This window comes from Talpa occidentalis, unplaced genomic scaffold (assembly GCF_014898055.3).
Source record: "Talpa occidentalis isolate TD23 unplaced genomic scaffold, MPIMG_talOcc4v2.1, whole genome shotgun sequence".
NCBI lineage: Eukaryota > Metazoa > Chordata > Mammalia > Eulipotyphla > Talpidae > Talpa > Talpa occidentalis.
The window spans coordinates 89,005,418-89,027,493 of NW_026555331.1; the positions used below are offsets into that span (position 1 = coordinate 89,005,418).

Consider the following 22,076-nt stretch of genomic DNA (forward strand, 5'->3'; position numbering starts at 1 on the left):
TACACAGTGTCCCAACGCATACGGCAAATTAGAAAACAGACAGTAGGGAGGAGAAGAACCACACGCAACCTAGCAACTCCCCAGGGAAAAAGCACACCACAAAAAGGAAAGCAGCCCCCAGATTGCAACGACAGTAACTTGGAAGAACTTCTGAGCCTTCCAGAAAGAGAAATTAAAATTGCCGTGATTAAAAAACTGACAGAGGTCATAAAGGAAAACAATGATAAGGGAAAAATAATCAACGATCAGAAGAATGCAATTGAGTCCCTAGAGAGGGAAAACAATGGTCAGAAGAATGAAATTGAGTCCCTAAAGAGGGAAGTAAAAGAAATGCAGGAGATCAAAGAATTAATGGAAGAACTAAAGAATTCTGGGAAAAGCAATGAAAGCAGAATAGACGAAATGGAAGAACGAATAAGTAATCTTGAAGACACAGAAATAAAAAGAACCAAAACAGAAAAGGAAAGAGAAGTACGAAGGAAAAAGAACGAAGAAAGACTTCGGGAACTATCTGACTCCATGAGGAAAGGAAATATAAGAGTTATAGGAATCCCAGAAGGAGAGGAGAGAGATGTAGGAACAGAGAAAATATTCAAAGAGATAATTGAAGAGAACTTCCCAAATGTGAAGAAGGAGCTGAAAATTGATATACAAGAAGCAAGAAGAACACCAAACTTCCACGACGAAAGGAAAAATACAGCAAGACACATAATAGTAAAGCTCCCAAGAATCCAGGACAAGGAAAAAATAATGAAGCTGGCAAGAGGGAAGAAACAGATAACATTCAAAGGAAAGCCAATCAGGCTGACATCAGACTTCTCCGAAGAAACACTACGGGCAAGGAGAGAATGGAGGGACATAGTCAACAGACTCCAAGAAAACAGATGCCAACCAAGAATTCTCTATCCCGCAAAGCTCTCCTTTCTCTTTGAAGAAAGAATATGGACCTTCCCAGACAAACAGAAACTCCGGAATTTCATTGCAACTAAACCCCCACTCCAAAAAATACTACAAGGAGTCCTAAAGCCAGAACCTCAGAGGGACGAATAACAATGAAAGAAGGCCAAAAAAAAAAAAAGTCATTAAAAGAATAAATAAATAAAATCAAAGGAAAGACAAACACAATGGCAAATATAGATGCTAACATATCAATATTAACTCTAAATGTAAATGGACTAAACTCTTCAATAAAAGAGACACAGAGTTGCAGCCTGGATTAAGAAACAAAACCCAACCTTTTGCTGTCTCCAGGAAACACATTTAGCTACAAAAGATAAAAATAGGCTCAAAGTTAAAGGATGGAAAACAATCCTACAAGCAAATGGACCAAAAAAGAAAGCAGGAACAGCTATACTTATATCAGATAAAACAGATTTCAAACTCAAAAAGATAAAAGAGACCCCAATGGTCACTACATTATGATCAAGGGGACAATACTTCAAGAAGAAATAACACTCATTAACATATACTCACCAAACGAAGGAGCACCAAAATATATCAGACAACTGTTATCCTCTCTGAAAACAGACATCAGAGAAAACACATACATAGTGGGAGACTTCAACACACCACTATCAACAATGGATAGATCAACAAGACAAAAAATAAGTAAAGAAACCAAAGCTCTAAATAAGGACCTAGAGCAATTGGGCTTAACAGACATCTATAGAACACTAAACCCCAAAAAACGGAGTACACATTTTTCTCAAGCGCACACGGAACATTCTCCAGGATCGATCACATACTGGGGCACAAGACAAACATCAACAGATACACCAAGATTGAAATCATATCAACCATCTTTTCTGACCATGAAGGCATCAAACTAGAAATAAACCATAAAAAGAAGGCAAGGAACTTTCCTACCTCATGGAGATTAAAAACCACACTACTGGAAGACCACTGGACTAATGAGGAGATCAAAGAAGAAATTAAAAAAATCTTTGAATTGAATGACAAGGAGGACACCAATATCCTAAATGTATGGGATGCAGCAAAAGCAGTAATAAGAGGAAAATATATAGCAATAGAAGCTCACATCAAAAACAAGAAAGAACTCAAAGAAACAACCTAATCTCGAAGCTCAAAGATCTAGAAAAAGAACAACAAAAAAACCCCAAAACCAGTAGAAGAAAAGAAATAATAAAAACCAAAGCAGAAATAAATGAAATTGAAACTAAAAAAACAATCCAAAAGATCAATGAAACCAAGAGCTGGTTCTTTGAAAAAATAAATAAAATAGACAAACCCCTAGCCAGGCTCACAAAGGAAAAAAGGGAGAAAGCACAAATAAACAGGATCATCAATGAAAGAGGAGAAATCACAACGGACACAGAAGAAATCAAAAGAATAATCAGTAACTACTATGAACAGTTATATGGAAACAAGTTTAACAATCTAGAGGAGATGGACAAATTCCTACAACTCTACAATCACCCAAAGCTAGATAAAGAAGAAATAGAACACCTAAACAGACCAATTACTAGCAGCGAAATTGAAATGGTAATCAAAAACCTCCCCAAAAACAAAAGCCCGGGACCTGATGGATTTACAAATGAATTCTACCAAACATTCAGAGACGAATTAGTGCCTATCCTTCACAAACTCTTCCAAAAAATTGAGAAGGAAGGGACAATACCAAACACGTTCTATGAAGCCAACATTACACTAATACCAAAACCAAACAAGGACAACACAAAAAAGGAAAACTACAGGCCAATCTCCCTAATGAACACTGATGCAAAAATCCTCAATAAAATTTTAGCTATCAGAATCCAACAATGCATCCATAAGATAATTCACCACGACCAAGTAGGATTCATTCCAGGGACACAAGGATGGTTTAACATCCGAAAATCAATCAACGTTATCCAACACATCAACAAAAAGAAATATAAAACCATATGATAATATCAATAGATGCTGAGAAAGCTTTCGACAAAGTGCAACACCCATTCATGATAAAAGCCCTTGAAATTCTTGGGATACAAGGAACATACCTCAACATCATAAAGGCCATCTATGACAAGCCAACAGCCAGTATCATTCTCAATGGTGAAAAGCTGAAAGCAATTCCATTAAGATCTGGAACAAGACAAGGATGTCCACTCTCACCACTGCTTTTCAATATAATACTGGAAGTCCTAGCCAGAGCAATAAGACAAGAGAAAGACATCCAAGGAATCCAAATAGGTAAAGAAGAAGTCAAACTATCACTATTTGCAGATGATATGATAATATACATAGAGAACCCCAAAAAGTCCACAGAAAAACTAATTCAACTCATCAATCAGTTCAGTAAAGTGGCAGGATACAAAATCAACACGCAAAAGTCAGTAGCCTTCCTATACACAAACAATAAATCTGAAGAAGAAGAAATCAAAAAAACCATCCCTTTTATTATCGAAACAAAAAAAATCAAATATTTGGGAATAAATCTAACAAAAGAGGTAAAGGACCTATACAAAGAAAACTATAAAACACTGTTAAAAGAAATAGAAGAAGACACAAAGAAATGGAAAGACATCCCCTGCTCATGGATTGGAAGAATAAACATTATTAAAATGGCCATCCTACCAAAAGCAATATACAGATTCAGTGCTATTCCAATCAAAATCTCAATGGCATTCTTCAAAGAAATAGAACAATTATTGATGAAATTCATATGGAATCACCAAAAACCCCGAATAGCCAAAGCTCTACTGAAAAAAAAAAAAAGGAAATGGAGGCATCAAACTCCCAGACTTCAAACTATACTACAAAGCCATAATCATCAAAACTGCATGGTATTGGAACAAGAACAGACATACAGACCAATGGAATCGAATAGAAAATCCAGAAATAAACCCACAGATTTATGGTCAACTAATCTTTGACAAAGGAGCAAAGACTATGCATTGGAGCAAAGAAAGTTTGTTCAATAAATGGTGCTGGGAAAACTGGGTCGCTACATGCAAAAGAATGAAGCTTGACCACTACCTCACACCATACACAAAAATCAACTCAAAATGGATTAAAGAACTAGACATAAGACCTGAAACCATAAAATACATAGAAGGAAATATAGGCGAAACACTACGGGATTTGCACATCAAAGACATCTTTACAGACACATCACCCAAAGCAGTGATAGTGAAGGCGAAGATAAACAGCTGGGACTACATCAAATTAAAGAGCTTCTGCACAGCAAAAGAGACAATAACAAAAACAAAGAGAAACCCCACCACCTGGGAGAACATTTTTGCACCCAACACTAATGATAAAGGACTGATCACAAAAATCTGCAAAGAGCTGATGAGACTTAACAACAACAAAGAAAAGAATCCAGTCAAAAAATGGGCAGAAGAGCTAAAAAGAAACTTCTCTGAAGAGGAAATGCAAATGGCCAACAGGCATATGAAAAAATGTTCAACATCACTTGTCATCAGGGAAATGCAAATCAAAACTACCATGAGATACCATCTTACACCAGTGAGAATGGCACATATTAAAAAAACTAGCAACAACAAATGTTGGCGAGGGTGTGGAGAAAAAGGAACTCTTCTGCACTGTTGGTGGGAGTGCAAACTGGTCCAACCACTGTGGAGAGCTGTGTGGAGATTTCTGGACCTACTAAACATAGAGCTTCCATATGATCCAGCAATTCCACTCCTAGGTATTTACCCAAAGGACACAGAAACATCCATTCCAAAGAACACCTGCACCCCTATGTTTATAGCAGCACTGTTTACAATAGCTAAGCTTTGGAAACAACCCAAATGCCCAAAAATAGATGACTGGATCAAGAAGATGTGGTACATATATACCATGGAATATTACTCAGCATTCAAAAAAGATAAACACATGCAATTTGCAGCAACATGGATGGCACTGGAAGGGATCATGCTCAGCGAAATAAGCCAAAAAGAAAAAGAAAAATACCGGATGGTCTCACTCATAGCAGGAATCTAGAAAACTTAAATAAGGGACCAGGAAAACGAATAACTATAAGAAAGTGAAAATCAAAATCAACAAAAAACTACGAACCAGAGACACTTTTAGGGGGGCGGGGGTGGGAGGGGAGGGATTGGGGTCAGAATGGGGGGGCTGCAATTGTATGGGGAATATAAAAATAAAATTTATTATAAAAAAAAAACATTTTAATAAACTCATTATATATTAATTTTCCATTACATTATCTATTTAGGTGGAGAAAACAATTTCATGATGAGTGAATCAGAATGTTTCTCTGGGCCATAGATCCTGGAGAATTGTCTCCTTGCTGCTGTCATAACCTCTGCTTTTTGATGACACTGTATCCCAGCTTTGTCATTACTTGTCGAACAGAATTACCACTGGGAGTAAATAGCCCCAAGCAGCAGGGTGCCAGAGTTTATAGTCCCCCAAGTGCTATAAAGTCAGCCATCCCTGGATTAAGCTTTTTTTATTTCTTGATTGTTTAATGTCCTGCATATTATAATGAACATTTTAATTCAGGAGTTTGGCCTTCTGGCAGTTTTCCAAAGGACATGCGTTTTGAAATCAACAAATAAATGAATGTTCCTTTCTTCGGTCACTACAAATTCTCACACACTGAGAGAATATTTTATGCCAGTGGCCATGTTAATTTTTAAGCTTGTGCTAACCTAGGGGTTGACAGCGCAGAAGAGGCAGCAGTGGGAAAGGATGGCATGTGCCCAAAACGGGCTTTGAGAGTTGGCAGCGATAAAGAGAAAGAAGAAATTATGACATTGCAAGATCACTTGTAATCAATTCTTCTATTGAGAACAAGAACATATTTTGGGGAGGGGCACAGTCACATTTTTATCTTTAAATGTACACTGAGTATTCAAAAAAGGGAATATGAATTGCAATTCTGTGAAGCTAACAAAGATTTTAGCTATAAAATGATGTATAATAGTTATTTGATGATGTATAATATAATGTATAACTATGATGTATAATAGTTATTTTAAATAAGAGAAAAGATATCCATTTTATTACAAGATATCTTGGCACATGCTTTGGAGAAAATTTATGAAAATTAGGCTGTATCTCAGGCAGTAGCATTTCTGATTTAATTCTGTGAAACCGCTGGCCCCAGTTAACAGGGTCCTGCAAGATGATCTTGGTCTATTTCTAATCTTGTTAGAAACCTGTAAGATCCGAGCAGTCATCCGGGGTTCTAAAGTTTGGCTCTGTGTTTCAGGTGCATTTTGGACTCCCAGAAAGTCATGAGAAGGAAATCCTTGGTGAGCGGGAGAACAAAGGCTGTGACAGGCTGAACATCCTGGGTTGACAGAGTTACCTGGGACCATGCATGTCTCATCTAAATCTGTGATCCTGGATTCTCTTTAGTGGTTAAGTCTGCTGAACTTGAGTGTAGGACCGAGCCAAGGAAAACCCTCCCTTTTATAGTTAACTAAGTTTCCATGGAGATGCAGCACAACACCCTACCATCTCAGGGGGTTACACTGGGAGAGTGTCCATGTGTCAGAAGCTGTGAAAAGACCGTTTACATATGTAATCTCCAATACTGATGATAACCCAGCAACACTATTACCATTGGTGCCATTTTTTTTTAAAGATTTATTTATTATATGAGAACTGGGTACAGGCCAGATGCATAGGAGAGTGAGAGGATTCACCAGAGACAGAGTGGGGAGTAAAACAGGCAGATTTATAGAAATACACTGCTGAGGGGAACAGCGGGCGAGACAGGAGAGGTCTGCTGCACCATGTGGGATTCTTGCCGGCCAGCCGGGATTGAACCCGCACTGCAGAGGCTGCGGACAGCTTCACGGTGTGGTGCCCTACCGCCTGCACTACCAGGGAGGCCCTACCATTGGTTCCATTTTACAAATGAGAACAACCAAGATTGAGAAAGTTCAAGTATAAAATTATTTTTGGTAGAATCACTGTTCAATCAAATCCAGGTCTGTCTGATTCGGAAAGCCATTTTTTTCTCTACTACAGCATACAAGTTTTGACATAATAACTTGTAGCTTTGGTAGTCTGGACATTAAGAAATTAATTATACTAAAGATGAAAGATCCACACACACACTAATTTGTGCTTGGGCATATGTAAAGTCATTTTAAAACAAATGTCAGTCACCTAAAAACAATTTTCTTTGGAATGCAAAGCTATTCAAATGATAAACATTATATTTTCCTGTGTGTAAAAATAGTGTTAAAATATTAAGTTATAAGCCCAAAGAAATGCATAAATCTTACCGCCTTCCTCAGGTTTCATGTCTAAGAGTTCATCTATGAATCCATTAGAAGGGAAAGAAAAATAAAATTTTAAGTCAGTTTCATTTTGTAAGATTTTTAGTCAAATTGTTATAATTAAATCACTTTCCTTAATTTACATTACCTGAGCATACAGTATATGTAGAACTTTTGTCTAAGGCAGATAATACACTTTTCCCATCTTCAGCTGTAAATATAACATATGCAACGGTTACCAGCAATTCAGAATGGTGCGCACGTTCATATGCCATTGCAGTATAAGCAAACACATAGCTTCAGAGAGAAATGGCATCTACAAGTGGTACTCATGCAGAATGAGGGGTCTTTGGATTACCTGTTATTCAAGCAGTTGGTTTTCAATGTATATTGAGCTAACAGCCTTAAATCTTTACTTTGTTTAGTTGATAACCTAGGAAACTATTTGGTGTTGATAAAACAATTCTCCTTCCATGGATAAATGTGTGATAAGCAATTGAATTGATTGTGCTAATGAACTTTAGTTACTAGGGGCTGCCTAAAATACAAGGGGAGATTATTGGGTAAAATAAGTCAATCTTAAAAAGCCCAATACTACGCAATTCCACATTTATAATATGCTAGAATAGGCAAAACTATGGAGACAGTGAAGAGGCCAGAGGCTACTGGGACTTGGTGGGAGAGAGAGATGAATAGGTGAAGCACAGGGGATTTTTATGATAGGAAGTATTCTAAATGATACTGTAATGATGGACACATGTCAAACATTTGTCAAAACCTACAGACTGTATGGCACCAAGAATGAATCCTAATGTAAACTATGAAATTTGGGTGATAATGATGTGTCAATGTTGCTTTATTGATTGTGACAAATGTACTAGTCTGGTGGAGGATGTTGACAATGGGAGAGGCTACACAGGTGTGAGGGTAAGGGCAAGAGATTAAGAGGACTTCCTTGTACCTTCTGCCCAGTTCTGCTGTGAAATAAAACCTAAACAATAAAGTGTGTGTATGTGTTGTATATATGCGTATGTACATATATGTAACAGAAGAGTCTTAAAACCTGGTTTGCTCATATGTCCATTAGACATTCTGCAGGTCACAGAATTAATGAGAATGACACTTTTTTGTAACAGCTTATATCATATGCATACATAAAACAAGGTAATCAACATTTACAATCTCCAAATATTATGCAAATACCATAAGCAAGTGCACATATTACAGAAAGAGAAAATATGTTTGCTCTATATTGTCACATATTATACAAATACGATTTGTATAATAAATATTATACAATATTTGTACAATTATACAATTATACAATACAATCATATACATAAATATGATTCACATAGAGTTACAGAACTTGAACACAAATATAATAAGTCAGAGTTTATATCTCCCTTTAAAACTAAAAATTTTCTATTGGATTACCTAGATCCCTGTCACATAGTGACCCCTGACCTTGTTTCCCAGGGACACTGAAGCTGGAGTGTGTCTAGAGATACAGAGAACTCTAATGTGGCCAAGATCAGGTCTGCCTTCCTTTCTGCCCTCATCTGCCATTGCTCCCTCTTCTCATGGTCTAGAGCACCATTCTTCTGACCTTCTCCTGGATCACAGTCTTTGTCCAAGCTGTTTCTCATGCTTTAATGGGTCTTTCAATATCACTTGACTGAGCTAGTTCCCTGATCCTCTCCAACAGGTGAGGTGTCCATGTCACACATGCTTGGAGCCCTCATTGCTCTCACCAATATTGGAGTTGGTCAATAACTTGTGTAAATATTATATTAGTACCAGCTTCCCCTTTTGACTGTAACCCCATCGTGGAAGAGGCTGACTATGTCTGGAGAGCCACTGTATGCACAAAGGTGGCTCTCCATGAACAACTACTGAATAAATAAACAAGTATGTGAGTAAGTGAAGGCATACATGTAGGAACAGATGGCATGCGGCCAAGCTAGGATAAAATAAGTAAGCATTTTTTCCCATTGAAAGGCAGGCAGGAGAACAGTAAATGAATCAGCAAGAGAGAGAGGAAAGTAAGTAAAGCCAGTGTTTGGGAAAACAGGAAGAAAAGGAGAGAGTGGATGAAAAGGATGAAGTCCCAGGTCTATATTGCCTCCCCTTATGGAGCAGAAAGGCTGCCATAATGAAGGGTGAAGCAGGGCCAAGAGTGTCAAGCTGAACAAAGTGTTGAGGTAATTTTAGTTATATGTCACCTGTAAAATGTTCCTTCCAACTCTAAGGATTTCAAGTCCCAGTGAAAGTCTCAGCATTATATAACCTTAGCTCTGCTCTACTGTAATTTATCATGCCTCCTACTTTTTTGAGAGAAGGACCACAAAAGAGCCTGGCAGTACTAACAGAAGACAGGAAGAGTAGGCCAGACCCTCACAATGCCTTGTATCACCTCCAAAGTGCTGATCCCTCTTTTAACCACAAGTGTCAGTGGCCCCAGGGATCTGGTATCTCTCATTACAGAGCAACCAAGGAATCACCAGGAAGAGCAATATCTCAGCTCATTTCTCCCCACATATCCCAACAACCAATATCCACCCCCAACATAATGAAAGTCAAAATATCACGCCATTTTACTAAAACTACCTCTTTAGTCCAAATGGCAGAACTGGTAATGGGAAGAGCAGCTAACCTATTATCTGCTGTATAAAGAAGCAGCCAAGTCTCAGTTATGGCTGCTCCTTGGAAATGCTACTGTTGACGTGAATAATAATGCTACCTTTTGGTTCAAAATATACAACCTTCTGTAATACTATTGGGTTGACTCACTGATATTTCACAATTTAAAAGTGAAACTGTGGGAAGCAAATTAACATAGACTTTTCTCAACTGGCAAAGAAAGGCCTAGGAGGAGTTAGCCAAAAAGGAAAATGAGTTGGCTGCTGAGCAGTAGTCTTTCAAAAGCAGATCTAAATAAGAGTCAAAACTTACTATTAAAACTAGAAGATTCCTTGTGCTGGTTTTCATCCTCTAATGAAATTAACCTTAAAATTAAAAAAAAAATAAAAGTTTAGTGGTCTAGTTCTAAAAATGTATTTATGATAGATTTTTTCACTTTTAACAGCACACACACAACTCTGAAGGTAAACATATTGTCATTCATTGTATACACTTCTGAAGGAAATAAATTTGCTGGTTTTCTTTTGTCCCAAGGCTGGTTAGTATCATCTTAACATCAGAATTTGGTTTCATCAGAGGCACATATGGTCAATTAAGTATAGAAAAAACAGATACTTACAGTTAAATTTTAAAAGATATAGCTAATAATTTTATGGGCTCATAATGAAAAGACTAGAAATATCAAGTGTTGGTAAGGATATAGAGAAAAAGGAACCCTCATACACTGTAGGTGGGAATGTAGATTGGTCCAGCCCCTTATGGAGAACAGTATGAAGGTTCCTCAAAAGACTAAAAACAGATCTATCACATAACCCAGCAATTACACTTCTAGGTATTTACCCAAAGAAAACAAAAACACCAATTTGAAAGGATATATGCATTCCTATATTCAAGGACAGAGGAGTGGATTAGAAGAATGTGGCATATGTACACAATAGAGTATTACTTAGCTATAAAAAAGATAAACTCTTGCCATTTACAATAACATGGATAGAACTGGAGGCAATTTTGCTAAGTGAAATAAGTCAGAAGCAGAACAAATATTGGATGGTTTCATTTATATGTGGAATCTAGAGAGACAAAACAAAGGCTCAGATACAATAAAACCAGTAACAAACCCTAGAAATATGACTGTGGAATTGAGGCTATAAGACGGGGAGGGGAAGGAAGAAAGCCAGAGTGGGGGAAGGGACACGATGGACTATGGTGGAGGACAATGTATGTCATGGTGGTGGGTATGGTTTGCTGGCATTTATCTGCAGAGGTTTGATCCTATGCCTCTAAATCACATACAGTGTTGTAAACCAATGATAGCTCAATTAAAAAAACAACAAAAAACATTTGTAGGCAGGTGTTTATTCTGATACCCAGTGTCACAGGAGAGGACACTTCAGGATCAGCTAAACACTGAAACGTGCAAATCGAGAAGACCTGTCTACTCAATCAGCTCTTACCCTACTTTAGTAAGATCATGACAGACACATATCAACACCCATATACTCTGCTGGACCCTCTGAACCTCCCTCTTAGCTCAGGGGTCCACCATTACTTGCTCTTACTGAACAAAATTCTAGTTAAATTTTCATTGTCATTTTAAATAGTTACTAGGGTTACGATTTTTGAGCTTTTAAAAGTGAAGTAATAAAATAATGAGAAATCTAAAATTAATCAAAACCAATCAAGACCATCTTAGGTAGTCCTGTTTTCAGAAAAGGTCAGTGCTTTATTTTGATTGCATTAACATATATAATAAAAGAAAGGTGCAAGCAAAGGACTATAGTGCAGAGTGCCTTGGTGGTGGGTGTGGTATGATAACATAATCTGAAGAGGTATGAACTACACCTCTGAATCATACACAGTGTTGTAAATCAATGTTACTTCAATTAAACATTAAAAACAAAAATGGTGAAAATTTGTCTCCATATTGAACTAATGAAAATTTCTAGTATTTGCTTTAAAATTAAAAAAGGGCTAATGTTGGCAGCAAATATTTCCGAGGGACAAAAATATATATTTAAAACTTCATTTAGAAACATGGCAAAAAGCAAAAGAAAGGAAGAAAATAAAAAATACATAAGCCTGTTTTTACCACAAGATTGTCATCTGATTTTTTTGGTATGGAAAAGAAATAGCACGTGGAGTTAAGGTGATGTATTTTGCTCTCTTAGGCCAGCTAATATACAGCTTAACTGTTCCTCCAGGTGGTTACATCTCAGTAGAAAATGACAAGGATTCATATTTAAACCTCTTCCTTGTTGTATGAGAACAGAAACCATGTACCATATACGTTGAAAAGTTGGTCTCGATATTTAAAATGACTGTAAAGTGGTGAGGAATGAAGACGGGGCACCACTTCCTGCATTAAAACTGCTGCTTCAAATAGAAGGTCTGAGTAGTACAAAACACGATGTCAAAGCCCAACTCTTTTGTATGGTAACATACAAAAGTACTACACATAGTACTATATGTGTTATGAGGCAATTTCAAAGGTCATATTTCCTAATAGAAGAGAAAAGCAGGGAGATTTCCTTTCTAGGACAGGATCTTGTAAGTGATAGTAGCCAAAGGAACAGAAGGGTCCAGAAATCAGAGCAAGCTGGAAGATGGGACTAACTGATGACAGAGAGCTGGGAACACTGGGATATGTGCCTTTCTTGCCCGAGTAAACTTCTCACAAGTGTGCTCCTTCTGAGACCCTCAAAACAGGTCTCTTATTGGGTAGAGTCCTGGCTCAGAAGGACTCTATGTACTAGGGGAGTTTGGCCCTAATTTTGATACATTACTCTGAGAAGTGAGCAAGTAAAGCAATTACCCTGTGTCCGAGACCCCAACAGACTTGGTCAGCAAGGACTGCGCTGGCCTTACCTGAGGGAAGACAGATTTTGCCAAGAGAAGTGGCCTGTGACTTACTGACTTGGCTCTTCCGCTGCAGCCTCCATACTTTCCTGCTGGGTGATCTTCTTCCTTTCTTCTTTCTCAACCAGTTTTTTCACAGGGTCCTGTAAGCTCTTGATTAAGAGCCATAGATAATGAAAAAGGGGTGGGGGATAAGAAAGGAAAGATCGTCACTAAAAAATTCAACAGCTGCTGAGTGCTGCGACGAAACCTTGATTTAAAGGTTTGAGGAGGTTACCTTGAAGTAATCAAGTGGACAAAAGTAAAATTTTACATGTTCTCAGAACCATTCAGAAACACAAGCTTATAAAGGAGAACAGTCTTGCCATTAGACTTTTGTTTTCTTTCTGTGATAAGTTATTCAAAAAAAGGCCTTTTGGCTATTGCTAACTTTATTTTCCATCTTTAACATGCAGCTAAGATAAACATTCTGTTCTGTTTGCAGCCCACACACTGACAGAGAAGTTTTTCTCTTCCAAAGATGAGACAATTTTATTTTATTTTTAATTTTGTTTGCTATTTTGCAATCTATAAACAGCTTACTTTTTAAAAAAGAAAGAAAACAAACCTTAAAGAATAAAAATAGTGATTTAACATATTTTGACAAGTTAACTCCCACGGATGGATAGAACAGGTGCATCCAAATCTTTGTAGATTAAAAATGGGTGAGAGTCTTTTTTTGGCACAAAATTTCTGGGAGTTATTGTTCTCAAGGTTCATGAAATATTTAAATAAAGTGATTTGAAAAAGCAAGTGCCTAGAAACTGTACACCAGTGACAAAGTCTCAGTAAGAAAAAAAGCAAAACATTTCTACAACAACTGAATAATGAGTTATCCAAAAAGAACTCTATTTCTGGCTCTAATTATAATAGGAACCTACAAATACAAAAGAAATATCCCAAGATAATTCTGCTTATGTTCTCAGAACTATGAAAATCCAAGTCCTCATCCTTTGGGCCTTCACCTCTTTCTTCTTCCCATCTTTCACTTTTCTAGCATGATGCACACACTGAAGAGGGCAATTAAGCTTAGTGACAGCTTAGTGGGGGGCTGGTGAAGATGGTCCAGAGGCTGGGTCTCAGCAGAGCAGATCTGTGATTGATTTTTGTGTCTGCCATGGGCCAGATGGACTCTTGTGTCAGCCCTCTGTACTGCCAGTTCTGTTTCACTCCCTGCATGGAATAATTTTCCTAAAACACCAGGCCAGCATGTTACTGTTGTTCTTGAGAACCCATAATAATTTTTATTTCTTTCGTGAACATTAATATTTAGAACCCTATTTAGAGGAGATCAGGAAGCTAGAGAGAAAGAGTGCTCACACACACCCCATTACAAGCTATAGTGCCCAGCAGGCCTTGCATCTCTTGCAGGAGGCTATTTCCAGCCTTCAGCAGAACTAACAGGGAGGTCCTGCAGAGGTTATTTAGGGAGTTGCTGGCCTTGGGTTCAGGAAAGCACCAAGGGCACTCCAACTTGCCCTTTTTTCTGTTTTTTTTTTTTTTTTCCTTGAAAACCCTGTTTGTTGTTGGAATAATTGATTGCTTTTGTCTCAGGTCAACACTTACCATTTCTAGTCTTAACCTTTCTGGCCAGTTTTCAAGATCTTCTAAAATGTGATCCTATCTTACTCTCCCAGATGGCTTCCCACAAACCTCCAAACATGAGCTTTCCATTCAATTAGTCCTGTCTCCACATTGTCTCCTATATGCTTGTTGTTCTCTTCTGTTTTGTTCATTCTGTTTCTTCAGCCTAAAAAGCTCATTACCTATCTGTCCACCCTTAAAAGTTCTAATAGTCTTTGCAAAGCCCAGGTCAATTACCATTATTTTTGCCACAAAGCTTTGCTCCCCAAGCATGCCAAATTCAAGAAAATCCTTCCATTTCCAAGCTGCATTTACAGTTTCATTAATACTTGATTACATTTATTCTGTATTGTTCTGTCTCTTAAAATATTTTTTAAATTAGAAAAATAATAGAACCACAAGTATGTTTGGAAAATAAAGGAAAAATTGCTTATAATTCCATCTCCCTAAAACAATGAGTCATTATTTTAAAATATTTACTTTTTTAAAACATAGACTATATAATTTGAATCACTGTATATAATATACCTTATAGACAGCAGATGTCCTTTTAACCATTGTAATTTGTGTATTTTATAATAAAAATGTGTATTAAAGTGGGAATATGAAAAATTTTACATACTTAATATAGAATTAAAATATGTAAATGTACATTCATTGATCATTATTCTAATGTAAAATCAGGCAGACTGAATGAAAAACACTGATTGGAGTTCTGAAGTATTTTCCTACATAAACCACATATATTCGGTATTATCATTATTTTTAATAATTCCCCATTTCTATAGATAATATATTCAGTTAACAATTAGTTTTTAGCAGCTACTAAGTGCCAGTTGTTATTATGGGTGCTGGGGATACATCAGTGAACAGGACAGATTAAATTATCACTAAGCGATGGGCTTAGGCACAGAATTAAAACAGGAGGATAGAAAATGGTTGGGCATTACTTTAGCAAGAACATTCTCTCTTGAAAGTGGCATTTCTACTAAGAGCTAAGTAACAAGAAAGAGCCAGCCATGTGCATCTCTGGAGGAACAGTGGATCCTGAGTGCATCCTAAAGGAGGGAAAGAGATGGCTTGTTTGAAGAACAGAAAGAATGTATTGGGTGTAGTGCTTGGATAAGAGTAAAAGAGACCCAGAAAAAGAGGCCAGCAGGGGTCACAGAGGGAGACTACTCTTTTACCACATTCATCAGAATGTTTCATCATATTCTTTTGCTCTTTCTTTTTTTAAAAGTTATTTATTTTTTTCACACAAGAACTGGGGTACAGGCCAGAGGTGCGGGAGGGGAGGTGATTCCCTGGAGAAAGAGTGGAGAGTAGAACAGGGTGGATTTACTGAAATACACTGCTGAGGGGAGTAGCGGGTGAGACAGGAGATGTCTGCTGCACCATATGTGGGTTAGCTCCCTGGCCAGGGATCAAACTCAGGTCATGGTGGTGATAGCGTTGACACTTTTGCTCTTTCTTTCTCTCTAATACATAACAACTAAGTGGAATCCATGACCCTTAGCTGGAGGGGGGAACGCTATAAAGGATAGTATAGAAACAAATGAAGCAATTAGAATATGGACTGTAGTTGAGATGCCTACTTTATTTTTAAGATTTATTTATTTATGCATACAAGAGCTGGGGTACATGCCAGAGATGCGGGGGTGTGGGTGGTGAGAGGATTCACCAAAGACAGAGTGGGGAACAGAACAGGCAGACTGAATGAAATACACTGCTGAGGGGAGCAGCGGGCAAGACAGGAGAGGTCTGCTGCACCATGTGGGTTGCTCCCTGGCTGGCTGGGGATGGAACTTGTGCTGCAGAGGCTGCAGATTGCTTCTTAGTGCGGTGCTTAACCCTTTGCGCCACCAGGGAGGCCCTGAGATGCCTACTTTTAAAATATACATATTCCAAAGCATCTGATAAAAGCTGGACATGCAAGTGTACACGTATGTAGTTTGGAAATGTGCAACCATGAGGAGTTCAACAGATGTCAAGAACTTATTCTTATCTATAGATCTGTCAATTACATAGTTATTCACACACACACACACACACAGCCCTTCCAGCAGTTTTAGTCCTCAAAGAGTTGCCCAACCCTGGTCAAACTGAAGCAAGTAATATTTTCAGCTCAGCTTCCAATAGTTCCAAGACTCTTTTCGATTTATGACGCTTGCCCAGGACACTGCGGTTTGATCCATTGTCTTCTTGTTTCATTTTCTTTTCAGCAATCAGAACTAGGCAGGGCCAGGACATGTCTGCTCTCAGCTGGCCGTGTCTAGCTGCCACTGTACTTGCCTAAGCCCCTGAGATGCCCTTGACAGCTCCATGGTTATCATCCTTCTGTCTCTAGCCTGACCTCCCTTCAAGACTACACTGCAGCCGGTCTCAGACAATCCCTTTGTAATGTAAACCACTCATTACTTCTTTTCAACCCCTTCCCCCATTGGGTCATTAGCAAAGACTCAATTGTTGGCTCCCTGTCACCACAATCATAGTTAAGTCACTATTGTGTTTCGCCAACAGATTGGCTGCAGTTCCAGTTGATACTTTATTATTAATAATTCCTGTCTTACAAACATTATCTTTGTTCCTATACCACTTTGACTGTTGCCATGCAAGATATGTGCTAAATATGTTCTTGATGCTTGATAAATGAATGTACATAAATTAGACCTCTTTACCCAAGAAATTCAAAGGTTCAGGGCAATAATAGGAAAATATTTATAAAAATCATAAGCGAAATTAATGCTTAGCATAGAGGCATGCTTATTAAATATCGATTTTCATTTCTTTTTATTGAGGCAACACTGATATATAACAATGTATATGATTTAGTGGATAAGCTCACAGAATGTCACCACACCACACCCACCACCAAGGCACCCATAACCCTTGACCATAGTGCTCTGGCCTACCCCATCCTTCCCCCTCTAGTAGCCTCAATGCTACAATCACAGTTCTAGGGTTTGTTTTGGTTTAGTTTTGTCTGTTCCTTTGTTTTGTTTCTGTGTGTTTCTATACATGAGTGAAATCATACAGTATTTGGCTTTCTCCTTGAATAAAGGGAAATTATCACACACACACACACACACACATACACACACCAGTTTCACTGATATATAATCCTATATCATAGACTTCTCCTATTTAAAGTTCATAATTCATTGACTTCTAGTAGAGTCACAGTTGTGTTACCATTACTGCAATCAATATTTGAATATTTTCAAGTGGTATTTCTTGAGGGCAAGAAAAAATTGTATATCAAAATAATCTAAATACTCCTCCATAGAGCCAGGCGAAAATACCCCACAACACATAGGGGACTATTTCTTATAAAAGATAGTATATATTGGAGATATAAATAAGCTAAAAGGAACTCTGAACCATTACAGAGGACAAATCATGTCCCCTTTGCTCTGTCATTGCTAGTTCCCAGATGTGACTGTCAGATGCAAGACATCCTACTTGGTGGACCACACCTCTCACCAAAGTTTGATTAAAAATGCTTGACCTAGGAAAGTGTGGAGGTGAATTCCTTAGATTATTTTGAAGTCCACACCACAGCTGAAAATGCTTAACCTGAAGCATCCACAAAAGTCAGAAGTGGGGCCTCCCTGATGGTGCAAGGGGTTAAGCACCGCACTATGAAGTAATCCGCAGCCTCTGCAGCATGAGTTTGATCCCCGGCCAGGGAGCTACCCACATAGCCCAGCAGACTTCTGTCTCTCCCGCTGCTCCCCTCAGCAGTATATTTCAGTAGACCTGCCTGTTCTGCTCCCCACTCTGTCTCTGGTGGGTCCCCTCACCCCCCACACCTCTGGCCTGTACCCCAGCTCTCATATGCATAAATAAATAAATTTTTAAACAAGAGGTGACCGAATTTTCTGTGTGACACAGACACCTGCTCAGGCAGAATGTCTCTAAGACTGGCTGACCATGCAGATGAGGCGGCCATCAGATGGAATTTTGAAGGCTTGGCTGATGGAAGCCACATTTAAGTCCATGTCCAGAAATGAAATTTCAAAACATCCTGTTTCAAAACCCCAAACTCACTAGGTCCCTCATGAAAATCACTATGTACTAACAGCGATGAAGCATCATTAAGACACATAATATAAGACTTAAAAGTTTCTCTTCAAACTTAAAAGACATTTCTCCAAAGAAGAAATGCAAATGGCCAACAGGCATATGAAAAAATGTTCAACATCCCTTATCATCAGGGAAATGCAAATCAAAACAACACTGAGATACCACCTCACACCAGTAAGAATGTCACATATCGGGCCTCCGCTGGTGGCGCAGCGGTTGAACTCTGGGCTGTGAGGCTGCTCGCCTCTGCAGCGCTGGTTCATTCCCCGGCCACTGGCGAGGGTCCCACCAAAAAAAAAAAAAAAAAAAAAAAGACACATATCAAAAAAACAAGCAACAACAAATGTTGGCAAGGATGTGGTGAAAAAGGAACTCTCCTACATTGCTGGGGGGAGTGCAAACTGGTCCAACCACTATGGAAAACTGTCTGGAGATTCCTCAGTCTACTAAAAATGGAGCTACCATACGACCTGGCAATTCCACTACTAGGGATCTATTTACCCAAAAGGACACAAAAACATTGATTCAAAAGAACACCTGTACAACTATGTTTATTGCAGCACTATTTACAAAAGGTAAAACTTGGAAACAACTCAAATGCCCAAAAATAGATGACTGGATCAAGAAAATGTGGTACATATACACAATGGAATATTATTCAGCAATAAAAAAAAAGATAAACTCATGCCATTCGCAGCAACGTGGATGGAGCTAGAAGGAATTATGCTCAGTGAAATAAGCCAGAAGGAAAAAGAAAAATATTGGATGGTTTCACTTACAACAGGAATATAGGGGAACCAAATAAGACATCAGTGTAAAAAAAAATAGTAACAGTGCAAAACAGACAATTATAAATCAGAGACATCCTGCAGGGGAGGAGGAGGGAGAGGGATCAGAGGGTGGGAGGGAGGAGCACAGGGGACTGAGGTGATGGTGCACGGGTGCCTTCCTTCTATTTCCCCATAGAAGGAAATTCTATGGGGACTCAATCTGAGGGTGTGGGGGGGCAAGAAAATATTGTTTAAAAATATAAATAAATAAATAAATAAATAAACAAATAAATAAATAAATAAAACGTTTCTCTTCAGAGGAAAGAATGTTTTTAGACTAAGTAACTTTTCTCTGTTAAGGCTGCACTGATATGCTAATAGTTTCCATCAATGCTTAAATGGTTTCAGGAAGCACACACACAAAATATAAGATCAGTGTGACAGAGGAAACAGCAGATCCAGATTGCAAAAGTGTCTTAGAAAGGAAACAGCTTAAGATAATAATGGGAGTTACTACTTCCTGTATTAGGAAAATAAAAGCAACAGCAACATTCATCTGAATGAAAGCAAAACTATTCAGCAAAACAAAATTTGCAGACAAAAGGACAGCAACCAGCCTTAATAGAATGACTTAAATTTTATGTTCAGCACTTTGACAACTGGGCAGCATTTTCTGTAATCTTTAATTGTGACATTTAATTTTCTTAGGCTACATCCTATTACTTACACTGTATGTCTATGGAGGTACAAATAGCTGTGTATATAAAGGGAAATAAAAGTACTCAAAATAATGAAGCATGGTTAAAAGATGCTGAACACACTTGGGTGCATGCTTTTGTTTATATAATGAGTAGCACATGAGGAGTGAAAAGCAGAGACCATAATGTGTACGAACCGTGCAATTCATGTGCATTTGGCACAAGTCTCCCTCACATATATATGTATATATGTATATATATATATATATATATACACACACACACACACACACACACATACACACACACAACACTATTCATTCACCTAGGACCAAAAGGTACTCTTGAACTGTACTGTACAACAAAAAAGTTAGAGTACAATTAGAGAAAAATAATCATAATTAAAATGTGTAATCTCAGTCTTTAAAATCAGATGAAAATTGGACATGGGGAGGCATCACTGTGCCAGGAAGATGGACTCTGGAAATAGATCAAGTGGTGCTGTGACGTGGAAAAGAGTCTTCACCCCTTGGGGAGCATCTGTTTATCCATCAGACAATTTATTGAGGAGCAAGCATATTTTTCTGGGTTCCTTATGGGGATTAATGCAGATAACAATTCTGTATAGGACCAGACTCACAGTAAGCTCTCAGAACATGTTTTCTTGTCAACTTTTAAAAGAGCTAAAGGAATTGCCCACCTGTGAATGTGCAGGTACATCTCTTTTTCTCCTGTACCTAATAAACCTGTTCTTTTAAAAAGTGACAAAAAAGGGCTGCCCTGGTGGTGCAAGGGGTTAAGCACCACACTATGAAGCAATCTGCAGGCTCTGCAGCACGAGTTTGATCCCTGGCTGGATAGGGAGCAACCCACATGGTGCAATAGACCTTTCCTGTCTCGCCTGCTGTTCCCCTCAGCAGTGTATTTCAGTCAGTCTGCCTGTTCTGCTCTCCAGTCTATCTCTGGTGAATCCTCTCACCCCTCTATACTCGCATCTCTGGCCTATATCCCAGCTTTTGTATGCATAAATAAATAAATCTTTAAAAAAAATAAAATGTGAAAAAAAGAGCTAAAAGGAATTAATGTCTGAAAGACTCACTTGTATTAGGTACTGCACTCCATGTTCTACACAGCTCACAAAACCAAGATACATTTTGTGTGTCTCTGACTTCCTGACAGGGAATTGAAGACCCAGAGAGTTGTAGTAACTTGCTAAAGGCCACTCAACCACTACCAGGCAGAAGCAATATATGAATCCAACATTTCCAACATTTTATAATGAATTAAGAAATAGTACTGAAGAGCCAAGCCCAGAATAATTATTTAACTGCCTTTTCATACAAAGTACCGAGGAGATCAAAATAATCTTCCAAACTCTAAAGGAAGGGTCACAGGTTCCCAAGTATCTGAGGGACTGACGTATGAAGCATGGTTTTCACCTTCAAGCAAACACTTTACATTGTCATTTTTTAAAGACATTTATTTATTTATGCATACATGAACTGGGGTACAGGCCAGAGGTGTGGTGAGTGAGAGGATGCACCAGAGACAGAGTGGGGAACAGAACAGGCAGATTGACTGAAATACACTGCTGAGGGGAGCAGCGGGAGAGACAGGAGAGGTCTGCTGCACCATGTGGGTAGCTCCCTGGATGGCGATGGAACTCGTGCTGCAGTGGCTGTGGATAGCTTCATAGATTGTGTCTTAATCCCCTGCGCCACCAGGGAGGCCCTACATTGTTATTTTTAATGGAAAGCTTATAGCTGTACTTTTTAAGTTAGCACTTGTGCTTTCTCCTGCCTTCCTGCCTCACAGCCAGAAGTGCCACCTGTAAGAAGTGCCACATGCCTGAGTGCAAAAAGCATGAGTGTCCCCCTGCCCAGAACTATGGCACACTGGGCATTTGGCCTGGGCATTTCTAGACTTCTCTGGGCTTCAGTTTCCTCACTTGAAACATGGAAACAAGAATAAGTATGCCCCACTTCCCAGGTTATTTTGAGGATTAACTAAAATATATGTACTTCCTATATGTCAGTGCTGAGCCTACAGTATTGCTAATTAAAATAGCCAACCTTGGTGCACAGGTGTCCTGAATACCCTGCCAAACTCTCCACGACATGATTTGACCTCGTCCTTACAGAGCACGGGGTATAAAGGAACTACCCACATAATGACAGCATTTTTTTCTTTCC

General features: G+C 38.5%; 1 protein-coding gene across 4 annotated transcripts in view; it reads right to left on the reverse strand.

Moving 5' to 3' along the window:
* Nucleotides 1-22,076, reverse strand: part of ICA1 (islet cell autoantigen 1) — a 150,183-nt gene that overhangs the window by 22,513 nt on the left and 105,594 nt on the right. For all 4 annotated transcript variants that reach the window (XM_054692388.1, XM_037508234.2, XM_054692389.1 and 1 more), the window contains exons 9-12: nucleotides 12,762-12,859; nucleotides 10,164-10,216; nucleotides 7,357-7,419; nucleotides 7,215-7,247 (exon numbers count right to left, since the gene is read on the reverse strand). In XM_054692388.1, the coding sequence (XP_054548363.1) occupies nucleotides 7,215-7,247; nucleotides 7,357-7,419; nucleotides 10,164-10,216; nucleotides 12,762-12,859 (247 nt within the window). The remainder of the gene's footprint in view (nucleotides 1-7,214; nucleotides 7,248-7,356; nucleotides 7,420-10,163; nucleotides 10,217-12,761; nucleotides 12,860-22,076) is intronic.